Source organism: Carcharhinus amblyrhynchos, chromosome 24 (genome assembly GCF_965287045.1).
Source record: "Carcharhinus amblyrhynchos chromosome 24, sCarAmb.v2.hapA, whole genome shotgun sequence".
In the NCBI taxonomy this organism is placed as follows: Eukaryota; Metazoa; Chordata; class Chondrichthyes; order Carcharhiniformes; family Carcharhinidae; genus Carcharhinus; species Carcharhinus amblyrhynchos.
Window position 1 is genome coordinate 28,421,480 of NC_137347.1, and position 19,709 is coordinate 28,441,188.

Sequence of the window (19,709 nt, forward strand, 5' to 3'; positions counted from 1 at the left end):
ATTTTATTTCTGTTCATGTCTGTGTGAAAGGTTCTTCTGTTGATTGTTTATAAGATCACTCACCTTCGTAAGCAGTTGTTTAATGCGTCAACACAGATAATGTCAGACTCCTGTCACAACACCTTGCAGCAGGGCTGCTTTAGGACAACTGACCAATAGCTAAATGAGCTGTAATGTGGCAGGGCAGGGATGAGTGAAGGGGGGGAGGTTTCCATTGCTTGTTTCTGTACCTAATACAAAAAACTGATATAATGAAGGAAAAACATCAAATCACATCTGGAAATATGGAACTTCATGTAAGACATGCAAGTTTTAAAAGGAAATGGAAACACAAGCCCAAAGAAGGCTGAGAATGTAAAGTTGGACACTGGCTGAATTGCTGGTGGCTGATATTCTTGAGAGACAATGGAAGCACCCTGTTTCCAGGCGAGGTATTTCTCAAGCATCAGAAACCAATTGCCATTTCCTGTGGAGATAATGGGAGATGAATATCATTTCATCAAGAAATATGCTGTGTGTGATGTCAAGATTCTGCCCTCCAGGAGGGAAGGGGAAATGTGTGTGTGTGTATACCATTGTTGGGGTGTCAGGAGAGTATGACACAGAAGCAAAAAACCAGTCAGCAGTAACAGCGCCCCTGCAAGAAGCCTTCACAGCTATATCGCTGATCGTTGAAGCAAACTAAGTTACTGAAGACCAGAGCTGAAAGGGAAATAAGGAAGCTTCTCCACCAAGCCACAGAACACTGGAAATCTCGAAACAGACTACTCACCTGCTGAGATCAGTACTACTGGTATCTCAAATCACAATGGCTACAATGCTCAATTATCTACTCTTTATGAGTCAAGGACTATTTAGAGCATAAATTAGGACTGGGAAAAGGCATCATCGAAAAGGGATCCTATTGTGATTTCTTGTAGTGACCAGCCAACGGGGTTAAAAGGGAGCCAGTTCATCCCTCCTTACCTGCGGCATAACAATTTGGGGGTTTCCCAGCTGGATGGAAACAAATAGAGGATTAACAGTAGCCCAGGTTAACAAATTTAATAAACCTCACCTGGGGGCCCATCATAACAAAACATTAGTACAAACCGGACTCGGGGGAAATTTTGCTTTTGACCCGAGAACAATAACTTGCTGAAATTCAGGATGGGAGAGCTATTACCCGAACAGATATTGAGGATTTGAGAATGAGAGAAGACAGGTGATGCCTCTCTTTGCATCAACTCCCTTCCCCCCATATTTCCCATTCATCCCCTTCAAACTCTTTCAGAAACCAATTCATAACTCCACGTAAGGCAGTACTTTGACAATATTTATTTAAACGTTGCCGATTTGAACAGGCTAAATCATAAAAAAAGAGACATTGCAGCGATTCCTCGAGTCACACACAGGTCCTTTCAAAGAACGAAAAACAAAGCTTACTGGTTGGAAAGGTGTCACTGGAATTCTCCCAAAGTCAAACTATTCCTTCTCCCAACAAAACGTTCCAGTTTGTGCAGCTGGCGGGGAAAATCAATCAAAAGGATTTGGTTTAAAAAGCAGGATTTTAAAATGGCGAGTGTGCACGTTTATGTGGCAATCTCCTTCTGTCACTTTACTTCCATTACAGGGAACTGCCCCAAAAAAACTTTACCTTCTGCATGGCTTCTGTAGTGTAGTTGAGATCTTTGACATCAGTATTAAACATTTAACTTCAATTGATATATTTACAGTTTTCCTATAGGGAAGTCCCTTCTCATCCTATTCTTATACTGTGCAATGTGACATTCAGTCTACATATTACAATTTAACTTGTGCAATAAATGTTCAGCGCATACACGGCTAGACACTGCCCCTTCATTTCCCCTTCTAATAACATTCAAGTCCCATTTTGTACTGAATGTGCATCAAACATTCAGTCTCTGCTTTGAATTTTCCCCAGTCTTTATTTGTCTATTTTGATCCTTTGTGAAATGTCCATTCCCAATTGCTTTTGAGAAGAAGGTGATGGGTCACTTCCTTTGATTGCTGCCATATGCTATAGAGGGGAGTTCCAGGTTACTGATCCATCCAGCTGCATGGTCTCACAGTAACAAATACACATCAATATCCTCAGCAAAGCATGGTTCATCCTTCAGGCTCCTCACCTTTAAAACCTTCTACATTCCCACCATAATCTTCAACCTAGTGCCCAGCACACCTCTTGTGGAATATGTTGTTCAGGTGAGACAGCAAATGCCCCTGTTCAATGTGCCAACCCAGAATTAATCAGCTCAAGGCAATTTTATAAATTGAGATACACAAAAGGAACAGCTGCTAAATACTAAAAAAAAAGTTGGTCACTGAACGTCGAGGCCTGTCCCATCGCTCATAGAGTTCCAAAGTCTGATTCAAGTTTAAGTTGAAATATCAAGGTTTTCCCAATGATAGCGATAGCAGTAGGATCTTTGAAGTTGCTCAAAGGGCATCTTGTCATAAGACCAAAACCCAATAGTCAAGTTGGCATCCTGAGGAAGAGCAGCCAGCATCCTCCCAAGACCGACCAGGGAAACCCACACTTTCAGACAGGCCTCCTGAATAGTTTGCAAAGTCAACTGGTTTCAAATTCCTTCCATTGGAGAAGGTGGTGACATGGTCATTCGGACAAGAGATGAACATAGTCAACAGGGAAGGCTCCTGCCCTCGACTTGTCTCCTTCAATGTGTCCAACCTACAAAATTGAGCAGATTGGAGAAATTAACATTAGTCACAACTGCTAACAAGCAACCCATCACCCCCTAATTAAGAGAATGAATCACTGCCATGCTGATCCCCAGGATATTAATAACCTATACAACTAGTGAATAGTTTGATTCAACACTGCAGATTAAGTGGTGTGAGATTCATTCCCAGTCATCCTCAGACAAGGTGGCAGTAGGGAGTGCCAAAATTAGCCTCAGAACCCTGTACTAGAACCCGACGGTGCAGAAGAAGGAGGCTATTCAGCCCATCCGGTTCAGTGCATTGGCCATGCTAAATCCTCCCTCAGTGTACCTGAACAGGCGCCGGAGTGTGGCGACAAGGGGATTTTCAGTGACTTTATTACAGCTTTAATGTAAACCTATTTGTGACACTAATAAATAAGCTTTTTAAACTTGTGGATGTGTCAGTTTTGTATCTCATACCTTCTTATATGGCTCATTGTCAATTTTCTTTTAAGGGGTGGTAGTTATAGGACGGATGTCAGAGGTAGGTTCTTTACCCAGAGGGTGGTGAGGGATTGGAATGCCCTGCCTGCTGCAGTTGTAAATGCGCCTAGTTTGGGGGCGTTTAAGAGATCCGTGGATAGGTTTATGGATGGAAAGGGATTGGTTTAGGTTAGAGGGTCATTGCTTTTTAATTGGTCGGCGCAACATCGTGGGCCGAAGGGCCTGTTCTGCGCTGTAATGTTCTATGTTCTAACGGTCATGCAAAGCGCTCCGATATAAAAGTAAAGTTTATTTATTTGTCACAAGTAAGACTTATACTAACACTACAATGAAGTTACTGTGAAATTCCCCTAGTCGCCACAGTCCGGATCAATGCACCTAATCAGCACTGTTTCAGAATGTGGGAAGAAGTCGGACAACCTGGAGGAAACCCATGCAGACACGAGGAGAATGTGCAAACTCCACACAGACAGTGACCCAAGCTGGGAATTGAACCTGGGACCCTGGCACTGTGAAGCAGCAACGCTAACCACTGTACTACCATGCCACCCCAGCAATCAAAATACAGGTTTCTGATGTGTGGAATGCAAGGTGTAAGATGAAGAGCTCCCCGCCTCCCCCTAGTTTACTGAAGGCATTTGCTCACCTACACGACCTCTGCCCAAGCTGCACATGGGGGCTGCAAATTTTACTCAAAGGTAGGGAGGGTTTTTGGAAAGGTTACTCACCCACCAAAACAAGTCTTCTTCCCCAGTCACGACAATGACCTCCCCCTTGCTGAAGGTCAGTTCATCGGGATTGTCCGCTATACAGTCCAGGATCGCTTTAACTCTCTTCTGTTTCGGTTTCACCTGTGGGAGGTCACACATTGAAATGGCACACCCAAGCCACATCCCGAGATGCACAGTATTCCGCCATACTGTCCACAAGAGGTTTCCCTTGTCATTACTACATTTTGGGATTGTGGGCACCATTGGCATTTATTGTCTAGCTGCCAGTTGTGTTAGACTAACTTGAACTACTGCAAGGAGTAGTTTGATGCAATAAAGTGCCTTCTTAAAAATTCTTCAGAGGAGTGGATGGCCTTAATGTCCCTAGATGTTTAGTTTAAGGGAATTACCAGTGGGGTTATGGGAATAGGATGGTGAGTGGGCCTGAATAAAATGCTCTGCTGGAGAGTCAGTGCAGACTTGATGGGCTGAATGGCCTCTCCTACATTGTAAGGATTCTTTGAGGATAACCAAGAGTTGAGTAAATTGTTGAGAGTAACATATAGATCCTGACATGGTCGGGATGACTGAGGTTTCCTTTCCATATTTGGCCATAAATGAATAAGTTGGGTTTTTAAGACAATCTGGCAGCTTCATGGTCACTTTTTTGACACTGGCTTCTCACTTCCACATTTATTTATTTTACACCCAACTAAATTCAAATTCTCAAACTGTAAATGGTGGGATTTGAACCCACTTCCTCTGGACTATTCATGGAATTCTTATAGTGCAGAGGAGGCCATTCAGCCCATCGAGTCAGCACTGACTCTTCAGCAGAGCATCTTACTCAGGCCTATCCACCACCCAATTCCCATAACCTCATGCATGTACCCTGCTAATCCCTTTAAACTACACACCTTGAGACATTAAGGCCAATCCACCTAACCTGCACATCTCTGCCTGTGGGACAAAAGAGGAGCACCTGGAGGATACCCACACAGACCCGGGAGAACACTCAAACTCTACACAGCCATCCATGGCTGGAATTGGGCCACTTTGCCACCCTTGATGTAACAAAGCACATCCTGAGCGGCAGTGGTGGTTAGAAAGGGTGAGGGAGGAAGTGTTGCAAGGATTTACAGGCTGGTTATCAACTTGCTGAACCGCGTCATGAATGTAGCTTCCAATGGGCAACAAATCCTGGATGGGACTTGAACCCAGGGCTTCTGGCTCAGAGGCAGAGGTGCCACCTACTGAACCACGAGAGCTTCTGATAAGTAATGCATACGGAATAAAACACTAGCGCGCGTGCGCGCGCACACACACACACACACACACACACACACACACACACACACACACACACACACACACACACACACACACACACACAATAAAACTAATGGTGTTAGGCTTTGCCTGTGTATTCTATAATTTGCTTCCTGCTTGCGTAATAACCACTGTAGTGAAACCATACCCAAAGAGGCCACCATCAACTCACCCCAACAGACTTCCTAGGCAGTGGTACAGGGATTGGTTTCGAACTTGATGGTACAATGTAGACATCTTCTCGACTCCTTGAGTTTGAATCTGTTGTTGAGAGGTATTCTCCTTCATTGGAAAGTAGGAAACAAGGTACTAATATTAGAATCACAGAATCATATAGCACAGAAGAGGCCCTTCAGCCCAGTGAGTCTGCACCGACACATTAGAAACACCTGAACTCCCACCTAATCCCATTTACCAGCACTTGGCCCATAGCCTTGAAAGTGCCAAATGCTCATCCAGGTACTTTTCAAAGGATGTGAGACATCCACCACCCTCCCAGGTAGCACATTTAATATCGTCACCACCCACCGGGTAAAAAAGCTTTCCTTCATTCCCCCTAAACCTCCTGCCCCTCATCTTGAGCCTATGTCCACTCCTGACTGATCCTTCAACTATCCACTCTGTCCATGTCTCTCATAATTTTGCACACCTCGATCAGGTTGCCTTTCGGTTTTCTCTGTTCCAACAAAAACAAAGTCTATTAAAACTCTCTTTATAGCTTAAATGTTCCGTCCCAGGCAGCATCCTGGTGAATCTCCTCTGCATCCCCTCCAATGTGATCACATCCTTCCTGTAATGTGATGACCAGAAATGCACACGGTGGCCTCACCAAAGTTCTTTCCAACTCCAACATGACCTCCCTGCTTTTGTAATCTATGTCTCGATTGATAAAGGTAAGTGTCCCATATGCCATTTTCACCACTCCACTAACATTCAGAAATCTACAGACATCACACCGAGATCCTTTTGTTCCTCTGAACTTCCTAGTGTCCTACCAGGGTGGCACGGTAGCACAGTGGTTAGCACTGCTGCTTCAGTGCTCCAGGGACCTGGGTTTGATTCACCTTGGGTCACTGTCTGTGAGGAGTTTACACATTCTCCTCCTGTCTGCATGGGTTTCCTTCAGGTGCTCCAGTTTTCTCCCACAGTCCAAAGATGTGCGGGATAGGTTTATTGGCCAGGCTCAAATTGCCCCTTAATGTCCTGAGATGTGTAGGTTAGAGGGATTAGTGGGTAACTATGTAGGGATATGGGGGTAGGGCCTGGGTGAGATTGTGGTCGGTGCAGGCTTGATGGGCCAAATGGCCTCTTTCTGCACTGTAGGGTTTCTATGATACCACTCATTGAATACTTTCTGGTCAAATTATTCCTTCCAAAGTGTATCACCTCACACTTTTCAGGGTTAAATTCCACCTGCCATGTATCTGCCCATTTGACCATTCTGTCTATATCTTCCTGGGGTCCAAAACACTCACTGTTAACAACCTGGCTAATCTTTGTGTCATCCAGAAACTTACTAATCCTACCCCCCACATAGTCATCAATCTCATTTATATGAATGGTGACTAATAAGGGGCACAACATAGATCATTGTGGTACGGCACTGGACAACAGGCTTCCAGTCACTAAAGCAGCCTTCTGCCATCAACCTCTGTCTCCTACAATTCAGACAATTTTGAATCCATGCCTTTGAAATATGCTGTATTCCATGTGCACTGAAGGAGACCATTCAGCCCATCATGCTTGTGCCAGCTCGCTAAAAAGACCAACCCCATTTATTGAACTCCTGCCCTTTCCCCATAGCTTTGAAAAGAGATACTGTCCTTGGTACTTCCCAGATGAGTAATAACCAGGTTTGATTGCTCAGCTTCTGAGATCAAATTAAATTTAACCATCTCCGAAAGTCCATCCTTAGCAACGTAGCCTCTTTGATTATGGTGGAGAGGAGGCAAAAATTAGCATTCGCTTTTTTGAAAAAAGAATCCAATTTAAAACATCACACAATGCATCACTGCTAATTTACTAACTTGACCCAGCAGACTACTTGACTCAGCTAGCCTGGTCTTAACCCAGCTGTCGAGTCTGATAATAATGGACAAGAGGATCTCCTCCTCTCCATCAGCGTGATCCCAAACTGCCTTATTACAATCTGTTTTAAGTTGTCTCTCACTGGAAAGTTGCTGAAATGATTCAGGCAGGAAAAAAAACAGATGCAAGTCCATATATGGGTTAACTGGGCCAGACAGTCAATGTTTGGCTGATGATGAATGCCTGACATTCTCCCTCCATTGTCACGTTGTAAATAAAGCCCAAGACACAAGATACTGACATTAACGCAGTTGGATTTGAGAACATCTTCCTGTTCCCTCCCTCAATCCTGGAAGATATAGAGTTTCTATAAACAATGAATTCAATAGAAATCTAAAGAACAAATCCAGAACAAAAAACGTTTCTTGGTGAGATGATTGGAATATGATCTTTCTCCCCGAGTTCAGGTTGTCACTTACCTCTGGGCTTCTTGACTGCCTCCTCCCCACTGGGTTTCCTGGTGAATGTCATACGCTTAGGGCTGCAAAACAATGAATTATTTCTCAATTTAAGAAAAAATGGGGGTTTTATTTTTAGTGGTCACAGCACAGACTGGTTCTTTACGAAGGCCCATTCACCCATCACCCCTTGGACGAATATTGGTTTCTGATCTGGCAATGTTTTCAAATGCTCATCCTTGCGCTCAGCTCCCTGTACGAACTTGCACTTCGCTGTAACCTCAGATCTCAGAGACTCCCCCTCTAATTCTGACCTCCAACCCCAATTGTAAACCTCTCCGATCACTTACAGCTGTGCCTTTAGCTGCCTTGACCCAAAACTTCGTTTTCCAAAGGTAGTTTTAATGGATCTACATCTGTGTTGGTAAACATGAAAAATATGATATGGTTTAAGTGGGTTTAATTTCACGTTTGTGTCTGGAAATGTAAAACTCACAGTTAGATTCATGCTGGACAAAGGTCTTTGCACATGTGGGGGTTGGTTCAACTTCACTTGTGTTTCTATGTGCTTAGCGAGGGCTACAGCATGAAGAGTAAATAAGCTAGAAGTGGTTACTTAGCAACACCTTCCAGAAGGAAGAGATTTCCTTTGTTCTAGCTAAATTTGTTGGCAGTTGGATACAGGGAGGTGAACATCTTTCAAGGTTGCCAGGAGAAGCTAGACAGGACGAGGGAGCCGCAAAGAGACAAGCTTCCAAGGAACCAGTTACAGTCAAAATTAGCAGGGAATTGGGACAGACAGAACGTCTTAAGATAATTGAAGACAGGAGAATAGCGACCAAGGTATTGTCCAGAATTCACAGAAGAGTAAACAAAGTGTTCTGATTTAAAGAGATAATTTCAGTAATTAGATTTAAAGTGCGAAAGCTGACTTCACAGGTAAATCAAAAGTTTGATGCCATCTTAATGGAGTCCAGAAATTGAGAATTAAAGTTTGTGTAGCAGACAAGACAAAGAAATCCCAAAGGGGTGGTGTAAAATACAGACTAAATTCAGTGTTAAAAATGGGAGTGGAAGCATTGTGTATAAACCTGCACTGGACTTTGTAATGCAAACCACTGATGGAAAGCATTATTGTGACAGAAGATTTTAAAGCATATTTTTTGCAGTGGAGTTTGGAAATTCTCATGTGACTATCACTGGTGGGATTCAGAGGGGAAGTTCACAGACACTAACTTGGATTCAGAACAGAGTGTGTGTATTTGATCACAGTCATTCTGCGTGCTTAAAAGGGACTGTGTGTTACTAAAGCCATTGCATCTTATGGTGTACTTTGTAATCTGTGTTAATCTTAAAATCGGTGGGCATTTGTTCAGCTAATGGGGAGTGAAGAAGTGTTGTATTATAATCCAACTTCTTACATTTAATAAATTTTTTCATTAAAATTAATTGGCAATCCTGTGACTCTATTGCTCCACGTTTTATTAAAAAAAGTTTAAAAAAGGAATGTTCCGGCCATTCCTGCTGTCAGAATTTTTCCATCCGCCAGTGAATGGTGATTTGGCTGGGCACCAGATTCTTCGATCTCTTTGCAGCGGATGTGAAGAGAATGTTTCCTCTTGTGGTGAATATAGAACTATGGGTCACAGTTTAAAAATAAGGGGTTACCCATTTAACAGTACGTGGTCTTACAACACCAAGATAAAGTCCAACCGGGCTCACATGATAAAGAAGCGGTGCTCCAAAACTAGTGCTACCAAACACACGTGTTAGACTTTAACCTGGTGTTGTGAGACTACTTACTGTGTCTACCCCAGTCCAATACCGGCATCTCCACATCATGGTTACCCATTTAAAAAAGAGAGAGTGCAAATTTATTTCACTCTTAAGGGTCAAGAGTCTTTGGAAATCTCTTCCTGAGAAGGTAGCAGAAGTAGAGACTTTGAATATTTTTAAGGCAGAGGTGGGATAGATTCTTCTTATGTGAGGGGATGATAGGTTAACGGGTATAGGCGGGCTGCAGGTTTGAGGTTGCTATCAGATCAGCCATAATTTTATTAAATGGTGGAGCAGGTTCAAAGGCCGAATAGCCTCCTTCTGCTCCTTGTTTGCATGTTAGCAGACAATGAAACACGGCGTTTTTTCACACACAGAGTGTGGTATGTGTCTGGAATGAACTACCAGAGTTAGTAGTAGAGGCGGGTACAATTTTGCCTTTTAAAAAAGCATTTAGATAGTTACATGGGTCGGATGGATATAGAGGGATATGGGCCAAACGTGGGCAATTGGGACCAGCTTAGTGGTTAAGAAAAAAAGGGCAGCATGGACAAGTTGGGCCGAAGGGCCTGTTTCCATGCTGTAAACCTCTGTGACCCCAACTAAACATAAAACCCACAAAACACACACCACCATGGCGTGACTCTAGTACACGATTAAGATTCTGTAGCTGAGAAGACATTTGTTTGATGAAGAAGGTTACTGCGGTCCGAAGGTGAGGAGGCCTACCTCACTGGTGGCGGCGGCTCCTGCAGTGTCCCTGTGTGAGTGGGGGGATGGTGCTGCTCCGTGCTCTGAATTTCACTTTGCGAACCTTGCCTCCTGTTTTCTGGCAGTTCAGCTGGTGCCTGCGTGCCCCAGTGATGGGACAGTCTGTTCTGAGAATTTGACTTGGTCTGAGAGTTTGAGATCTCGGGTGACCCACTGATAGAGTGTCTCCAAGGCAGATCCGGACGTCCTGCGTGAAAAAAAAACACATTGACATTGGTACCTCTCGCAGATTCAGATTCCCTTACCCAATGACCAAATAGCCCAAAAGGAATCCGAGACTACAGTTCAAAACATCTTCCAAACACATTGGATTAGAAGGTGGCCATTCAGCCCCTCGAGCCTACTCTGCCTTTCAATTAAATCACCGGTTCTTAAATATTTCAAAAATATTTCACCCATTCCACAGGCCCTGCAGATATGACCCTGGACAAATACAAAACAAAAAAACTAAAATGAAAGGTCCATATTACCTGGAGCTCTGCCAGGTGAGATCCCATGGCTTGGGGACGGTGGGAGTACAGGACCATTCCCGAGGGATGTGGAGCATCTCTTGTTCTGTCCATCAACGGATCCGGCTGCAGGGAGAAATTCCATATGCTTTTATGAATCCTTTGCATCAAAACATTGTACAGACTAAGCACAGGGAAATGTGTCTATAAATCACCAAATGTTAACGACATGTCAACTTAATACAAATCAACATAGGTGGACGGTGGCACAGTGGTTAACACTGCTGCCTCACAGTGACTGACTTGGGTCACTGTCTGTGTGGAGTTTGCACATTCTCCCTGTGTCTGCGTGGATTTTCTCTGGGTGCTCCAGTTTCCTCCCACAGTCTGAAAGACGTGCTAGTTAGATACATTGACCCGAACAGGCACCGGAGTGTAGCGACTAGGGGAATTTCACAATAACTTCATTGTGGTGTTAATGTAAGCCTTACTTGTGACTAATAAATAAACTAATCACTAATAAATCCAACAAGTAAATCAGGAGAAACATTTACTGAAAGCCGGGTGAGAATATGGATCTCGGTACCAGAGGGAGTAAAAGGTAGTGATTAGCACAGATGTATTTAAGGGAAGTACATAACGGATATAAACAGAAGGTGAATCTTTGGAGTTCTCGGCCCCAGAGGGCTGTGGAAGCTCATGTATAGAATATATTCAAGGCAAAGACTGTTAGGTTTTTGGACATTTAAGGGAATCAAGGAACTTGGAGATCGGCTAGGAAAGTCAGGTTGATCGACCATGATCCACAAATAATGGTGCAGGCTGGAGGAATTATATGGCCTACTCCTTCCCCCACTTCCTCCATCTGGAGTTCTGTGGATGGGATTAGATGTAGAGAGGTTGGGAGGAGGCTCACATGGAGCATAAACACAGTCATGGATCTGCTTGGATGAATGGCCAATTCCTGTGTTTTAAATACTTTGCAATACTCTCTGACACTGTGACATGACATACGAAGAGAGACTGGATTGACTGGGCTTGTACTCACTGGAATTTATAAGAATGAGAGGGGATATCATGGAAACACAAAATCCTGATGGGACCAGACAGGCGAGAGGTGGGAAGAATGCTCTCAGTGTTGGAGAAGTCCAGAACTAGGAATCACAGTCTACGAGTAAGTTCACGGCTGAGATGGGGAAGAACTTCCTCACTCAGTGAATTGTGAACCTGTGGCGTTTTCTACCACAGAAAGCTGGGGCCAGTTTGTTAGATATGGTCAAGAGGGAGCTGGATGTGGCCCTTGCGGTGAAATGGATCAAGGGGTATGGAGAGAAAGCAGGAGTGGGATACTAAAAGTGCATGATCAGCCATGATCATTTTGATGGTGTGCAGGCTTGAAGGGCCGAATGGCCTACTCCTGCACCTATTTTCTATGTTTCAATGCCCATTATATCGAGAACGGTCAAACTAATTTCACTAATTGGCTCCCTCGTGTGCACACACCACCTTTCTACAACTCCCCACCCCACCCATTCCCCCACCCTGCCCCCCACAAACCCCCCCACCATGCCCCCCACAACCTCCCCCCCCATCCATAACCCCCCCCCCACAAACCTCCCAAGTCAACATTCATCTTTGAACACTCACTCCTGGTGAAGGTCTTGACTGGCAGAGGTGGTGGCGTGATATTGCTGGGCGGAGAATGAGGAGGCACCTTGGAAGGAAGAATCACCGCCCCGTATGTCTCATTCACAATATTGGAGCTGATGAAATTCCACCTTTCCTTCTTGGGACCAGAGGGGCTGCTGTTCAACAGTGGTGGCGAGGTGAAGGGAGCGTTTGAAGGGGAGAGTTGACCAATGGATTTGAATGACTTTTGTAAAGGGCTCACCTGAAAGAGGTGGGTGGGAGAGAGAATAAAATAGAAACTGTAACAACTGGAGTGATCACAGAGATTAATAGGAGATAGCCCTGGCTGAATCCAGAGACAGACTCATTTTGTACATTGTTGCATTTCAAAGTGCTTTACAACCAAAGATTAGATTTCTATTCAAGCTGCAATGATTTGTCAATTTGCAATCAGGAAGGTCCCACAAACACCAACAGAACAAACAGTTCAGATTTTTGGTTAAGAGGGAGGTGTTTAGTAGTTAGTGGAGATGATGGCCTGGTGATATTATCGAATGACTATTAGTCCAGAAACTCAGCTAATGTTCTGGGGACCCGGGTTCAAATCCCCCCAGGACAGATGGTGAAATTTGAATTCAATTTTTAAAAAACTGGAATTAAGAATCTACTGAGGACACTGAAACTATAGTCGGAAAACTCCATCTTGTTTTGGGGAAGGAAATCTACCATCCTTATCTGTGAAAGGGTAGCACAGTGGCACAGTGGTTAGCCCTGCTGCTTCACAGCGCCAGGGACCCGGGTTTGATTCCCAGCTTGGGCTGCTGTCTGTGTGGAATTTGCATGTTCTCCCCATGTCTGTGTGGGTTTACTCTGGTTTCCTCCCACAGTCCAAAGATGTGCAGGTTAGGTGGATTGGTCATGCTAAATTGCCCCTTGGTGTTAGAGGGATTAGCTAGGGTAATTGCATGAGGTTATGGGAATAGGATCTGGGTGGGATTGTTGTTGGTGCAAACTCGATGGGCCAAATGGCCTTCTTCTGCACTGTAGGAATCTATGATTCTATGACTTCAGAGCCACAGCAATGTGGTTGACTCTCAACTGGTTCTGAATAACAGAACTAGGGGTAGGTAATAAAATGCTGGTGAGCCAGCAATGCCGATGCCCCATGAATGAATTTTTTAAAAAGGACCTTCAATAAGTACTTGAACCATTGTAAATAGAATGATGCAATCAATGCCTTGAATTAAAGTCACACGTGAAAGACAGCACCTCTGATAGTGCAGTTCTCCCTCAGTATGACACTGAAGATTGTGTTATAATGGGATTTGAACCCACAAACCCTCTGACTCAGTTATGAGAGTGACCAGAGGGTGAAGTGGATTTTTATCTTTCACAATATCAACTTTTTCATTCCTTTCTCCTACCGCACACTTTGGTTCAATGCTGTGAGTTATGCCAGTTTCTTACAGGCATAGCTCACAGCCTCAGCTAAGGTGGTCCCATTTCTTGTGCATCTTCAAGATACAAGAGAGGAAAGACAGTTAGTGCATTAAAGTCATTCAGAAATCCCTAAAATTGCCCCTCATCACCATCACAACCCCCAACCGCATCCAAGACATTTCCGTTGTCAGACCCCTTTACCAATTATTGCAAAAGAGGTTTTCCCATTCTGGGCTTTACCTGGATTATGATACCCTGGAAAGGAAGGAAAAATATAGAAAGGGGAAAAAAAACAATGGAGGAACAAGCCACAGCATTGAAACCAATCCTGTATCAGTATCTCCAGCTTATTATCTGTAATTGGGCTGTGACAGTAACTTGCCACACGAGGTCAGCACCTGCTCATTTAACCCAAAACTATTGGAAAGGCTGTAACTAAAATGAAGAGTTGAGAAAGACTGCACTCTGTCCACAGACTGAGTAAGAAATACAGACATTTCTATTGTGACGTTTACAACTTTAGGATGTCACAGGTCAATTTATGGCCAATGAAGCACTTTTAAGCGTTATCTTTGTTGCAATCAGGGAATTTGCAGGGCAGGATGGCACAGTGGTTAGCACAGCTGCCTCACAGCATCAGGAACCCAAGTTCAATCCTGGCCTCAGTCACTATCTGTGCAGTGTCTACATGTTTCTCCCAGTGTTTGCATGGGTTTCCTCCGAGTGCTCCGGTTTCCTCCCACAGTCCCAAGACGTCAGGTTATTGGCCATGCTAAATTGACCCTTAGTATCAGGGAATTAGCAGGGTAAATATACAGGAATAGGGTCTGGGTGAGATTGTTGTTCCGTGCAGGCTCAGTGGGCTGAATGGCCTCCTTCTGCACTGTGATTCTATAAAACACGGTGTTGTTTAAAGGATTGACGTCAGACATATGGGGGGGGGGGGGGGGCGGGGTGGCGTTGGTAAGCGATCATTTCTGCCCTTCTTCAAAATAGTGTCCACCCGAGAGGGCAGATGGGACACTGATGGTGCCGCCCTCTCAATCCTGCACTGGGAGGGTCAGCCTGGACTTTGCTCTCAGTTACAATACCAGATCTAATTTTAAATATCCGCTTCAAGAGCCAGTGAAGTGGGTGCAGAGAGAAAACATTCACTAAGCTTTAGTTATGGAGGACAGAGTAGAGAAAGTCAACTTCTCAAGGGGAGGAAATTTATTTAAAGAAATATTGTCACATTCTCCCTGATTTATTCACAAATTGCTTGTATTTCTTCACCCAGGTTAAATGTAACATCAAGAGAAGGGCATCTCTCCCCAGTTCTAATGAAGTATCAGATTAGCCTCGAAACGTCAACTGTTTCTCTCTCCACAGATGCTGCCAGACCAGCTGAGATTTTCCAGCATTTTCTGTTTTTTTATTACAAGGGAAAGCAAATTGGGAATTTTCCTTGTCTGGGTTCAGTGCACTGTCCAAAGACCCACAGAGGGGCTTTCTCTCTCCAGTCAGGCATATCACAGAATGATACATTCTAGGAGAAAGCCATTCAACACATCAGGCCTGTCATGGCTCTTTGACAGAGCTGTCCATTTTCCTCCCACTGCCCTATTCTTCCCCCACAGTCCTGCAAACGTTTCCTCTTCAAATATTTATCCAAGATCCTTTGAAAAAGTTATTATCAAATCTGTTCCCTCCACCATACCAGTCAGTGCATCCCAGATCTGTGGGCAGCATGGTGGCACAGTGGTCAGCACTGCTGCCTCACAGCTCCAGAAACCAGGTTCAATTCCTCGGGTGACTGTGTAGAGTGTGCACACTCTCCCAGTATCTGTATGGGTTTCCTTTGGGTGCTCTGGTTTCCTCCCACAGTCCAAAGATGTGCAGGTTAGGTGGATTGACCATGCTAAATTGTCCCTTAGTGTCAGGACTATTAGCAGGGTAAATATGTGGGATTAGGACCTGGGTGGGATTGTTGTCGGTGCAGGCTCGATGGACCGAATGGCCTCCTTCTGCACTGTAGGGATTCTATGATGATTCTAACTCACTGTCAGTTTTCTTGGGTCACTTCTATTCTTTTGTCAATTGCCCCAAGTCTGTACCCTCTGTTTACTGATCCCTCTGCTATTGAAATGAGTTTCTCCTTCTTCACTCTATCCAAATAGTTTCATGATCTTCAATATCTGACAAACTTCCCCCTGACTCGAGAGAGTCTTGTCCTCCTAGCCGAAATCCCAGGTCTAGTCCCATTCTAGTAAACCTCCTCCGCACTGTCGCCAAGGTCCTGAAGTCCCTCTGATCTGCTGCCCAAACTTGAACTGAATGCTCCGGTTGAGGTTCAGCAAGTGTACCTCAGTTCGGAGTTCTAAGACCAACCACGAGGTGAAAGGGAAAAGAAGGCAGAGAAAGAAAGAGAACTCAGCACTGGGTCACCTTACCTTTTCCTCCAAGTCCTCCTCACTGTCATAAACATAGTCCTGTTGCAGCACCCACTCATACTCCACGTGAACAGGAGGATTGAACTTGCCAGCCTGCGCTTGCTCAAGCTGCAACCAAGAGTTTGCGAAACCATTCAACATTTGCTTCAGACACACAATCATCGGGTGAAAAATAATACAAGATGAAAAGGGAGGGAAAAAAGATACTGTACCAGTTCCTCGCAGCGAGCGTGGTTGAACTTCTTTGCAATGTCCAAGGCAGTTTCTCCAGCTGCATTACCTTCAACGGGACAAGTGGGTAGCAGTGTTAATCAAGAATATGGTAACACAGTGGTTAGCACTGCTGCCTTCCAACATCAGAGACCCGGGTTCAATTCCGACCTTAGGAAACTGTCTGGGTGGAGTTTGTACATTCTCCCCGTGTCTGCGGGTGCTCCTGTTTCCTCCCACAATCTAAAGATGTGCAGATTGGCCAAGCTAAACTGCCCCTTAGGGGGACTAACGGGATAAATACATGGGGCTACAGGGCTAGGGCCTGGGTGGGATGGTTATCAGTGCAGGTTTGATAGATTAAATGGCCTCTTTCTGCAGTGTAGGATTTCTATGATTCTAAGATCTACAAACCCAGGGTTACCATCAGAAACAGGGCACATCACAGTGCGAACGTTATCAATCAATGCTCGTGATTTCCAACACTCAGAATATAACTTCTCATTGAGGGTAGTCACCAGGTAATTGTTCACAGGAGGACAGAAATCAATAAAAGCACAAGAGACGTCATCCCTCAACCCCATGACACTGGCTCTTTGCAGGAATAATTCAGCGAATCCCATTTCCTGCTGCTCTACCCTCCCACCCCCACTCACTCCCTCATCCTGTACCTTACGAAGTTGTGCAGGTTAGGTGTATTGGCCATGCTAAATTGTCCCTTAGTACCAGAGGGACTAGCTAGAGTAAATTCAAAGGGTTATGGGGGTTGAGCCTGGGTGGGATTGTGGTTGGCACAGACACGATGGGCCGAATGGCTTCCTTCTGCGCTGTAGGGTTCTGTGATTCTACTTGCTTCCAAACCTTTATCCTGTGGTGATATTCAAGGATGGAGGGGGCAGCATTTGAAGCTTTCAAGACTGATCAGTACGTTTTTGTTGGATCGTCAAGGACAATGATGGAGTTTGAGCCATAAACTCATAGGATGATAGAACAGGCTCAAAGGGCTGAATGGCCTACTCCTGTTTCTCTGGGCTTCATTTGCCTCAGTCTGCTGGCCTGGCAACACAAGTTTCCTCTGTTTTAAGTCTTCAATTTCTACCCAGTTTGGCTACAGACTCCAATCCTCACCTACTTGCTTTGTTTGCTTCACATACAGCAGCCAACGCTGGCGGGCTCTCACTCTCACAGCAGCTCAGATCCACCAAAACAAAAAAGATGGTGGGAGGCTACATAGACTGGGCCAGGATGTTATGGCCCCCTCCCTCCTGCTGGGGATTAGGTGAAGGAAACGACAATTTAAACCTCACCCCTTACTGGTATCTGCTGATAGGGGACAGGCTGTTTTGGGGCTGTAAAGTCCTGGCCATGGTTTGTGTACTACAAGGTTTAAGGGGTTGACCTTAATTGAGGCGTTTAAAATTCAATAGGTTAGGCAGGCAGAAAGTACAGTAAGTCCTTACTGAATGCTGTAGTTGTATTTCTATGAAGTGCAACTTTAAATAACTCTTTGTGAATCATATTTTCTCATTACAACTAATATAAAAACTATAGGTAGGTTCTCGCTCCTCAGATAAAATAATTTTTTTTAATCCTTTCATGAGATGTGGTATCACCAGCTGGGATAGCATTTATTATTCATCACTGTGAGCATTTAAGAATGGACCACACTGTTTGTCTGGAGTCACATGCAGGTTAGAGTTCCTGTCCTACAGGACATTGTTGAACTAGATGGTTTCTTTTTAAACAATAAATGACAATTGTTTCTTGGTCGTCATTAGACTTTTAATTCCAGATTTTTTTTCATTGAATTCAAATTTCACCATCCGCCATGGTGGGATTTGAACCTGGGTCGCCAGAGCTTTTACCCTGGATTACCAGTCCAGTGACAACACCACTATTCCCACAGTGCCTCCCCACAGTGAAACACAATATCTTCAGGTGAAATACTGTAATTGCTCAATTCCTATACATGTAAAGGAAATAATTTAAAATAAAATCAATTTTAAATCTATACAAGAAATATGCTAACTCTTTCTACTTAACCTCACCAGTCCCTCTCCTGCTCACCATAATCATGCCACCCACCTCCTTGCTGGCCAACCCTCAACACCCCTCCCCCTTCTCGGGGGTCTCCACTTCCTCCTCACTCGCTGTGAGCCAGAGCTCGGAGGATGAGGAACAAGGGGCAGGAAGAGCAGCTTTGGAGCGACAGCAGCTTCGAGTTGCGGGGTCACAGAGGTCAGCCGCCAATGGGAGGGGCAGCCCCAAGATGCTGATCAGGTCATGTGACCCTATCTCCAGGACAGTGCAAATCATTAAAATAAAACTCCTGGCGTTAAACACAAATACCAACCTGATTAGCTGACAGGTATTAAATCAAAATGACTTAACACGGGGCAACTTTCGAATGAGAACTTACAGTATTTAGTGTGGCACAGTGGTTAGCCCTGCTGCCTCACAGTGCTAGGGACACGGGTTCTTTCCGGCCTCGGGTGATTGTTTGGAGGGGAGTATGGGGAGAAGCAGGGATTCATTAAATCGTCCAGGGGTCAGTGACCCACCATCACAAAATGAATAAAGAGTCCAGTTATGGGATGCTCCCTCTGCCATAACACAGCAAACTTCTCTTCTCAAAACAAGATCTGTTAACATTATTACACCAGTAAGTTCAGCGGGCCCCAAAAATCGATCTGCACCATTAAAGAGACCCATCGTTCACACAGAAATCGCATTAGGATCGTCTCTCAACGGGACCAGAAATGCACAGTGAGCTTGGAATCATGGACAGGAGAGATGTAACACCTTGAAGCTAAGGAGGAGGTGGAAACAGAAACAACAATGTGTAGCTCAGTGACACAGTGGTTAGCACTGCTGCCTCAGCACCTGAGACCTGGGTTCGATTCCCAGCTTGGGTCATTGTGGAGTCTGCACAGAGTGCTCCAGTTTCCTCCCACAGTCCAAAGATGTGCACGTTAGGTGGATTGGCCATGCTCAATTCTCCCTCAGTGTACCTGAACAGGTGTCGGAGTGTGGCGACTAGAGGAATTTCACAGTAACTTCATTGCAGTGTTAATGTAAGCCTACTTCTAACTAATAAATAAACTTTCATTTATATACTTAACACCATTACTAAAAATTCCCATCAAGTGCCATGGGATTCATCATTCATAAATTTAACGCTGGATCACAGGAGATGTTTAGGGAGGTATCTGAAGATTTGTCTAAAAAGCTAAATTTTAAAGAAGCAACTTAAAAAGGAGGAAAGCGAGTGGGAGGGGGAAATCTGAGTGAAGACTGAAGAATGTGA

At 44.5% G+C, this 19,709-nt stretch overlaps 1 protein-coding gene across 1 annotated transcript in view; it reads right to left on the reverse strand.

Annotated features, from left to right (window-relative positions):
• Positions 1-1,304: 1,304 nt before the first annotated feature.
• LOC145357984 (arf-GAP with SH3 domain, ANK repeat and PH domain-containing protein 2-like) overlaps positions 1,305-19,709 on the reverse strand; it is a 98,153-nt gene continuing 79,748 nt past the window's right edge. The window contains exons 20-28 of the mRNA XM_080211633.1: positions 16,405-16,472; positions 16,193-16,300; positions 12,339-12,582; positions 10,713-10,817; positions 10,201-10,429; positions 7,717-7,778; positions 5,382-5,491; positions 3,899-4,021; positions 1,305-2,692 (exon numbers count right to left, since the gene is read on the reverse strand). Of these exons, the coding sequence (XP_080067759.1) occupies positions 2,618-2,692; positions 3,899-4,021; positions 5,382-5,491; positions 7,717-7,778; positions 10,201-10,429; positions 10,713-10,817; positions 12,339-12,582; positions 16,193-16,300; positions 16,405-16,472 (1,124 nt within the window). The 3' untranslated portion in view covers positions 1,305-2,617. The remainder of the gene's footprint in view (positions 2,693-3,898; positions 4,022-5,381; positions 5,492-7,716; positions 7,779-10,200; positions 10,430-10,712; positions 10,818-12,338; positions 12,583-16,192; positions 16,301-16,404; positions 16,473-19,709) is intronic.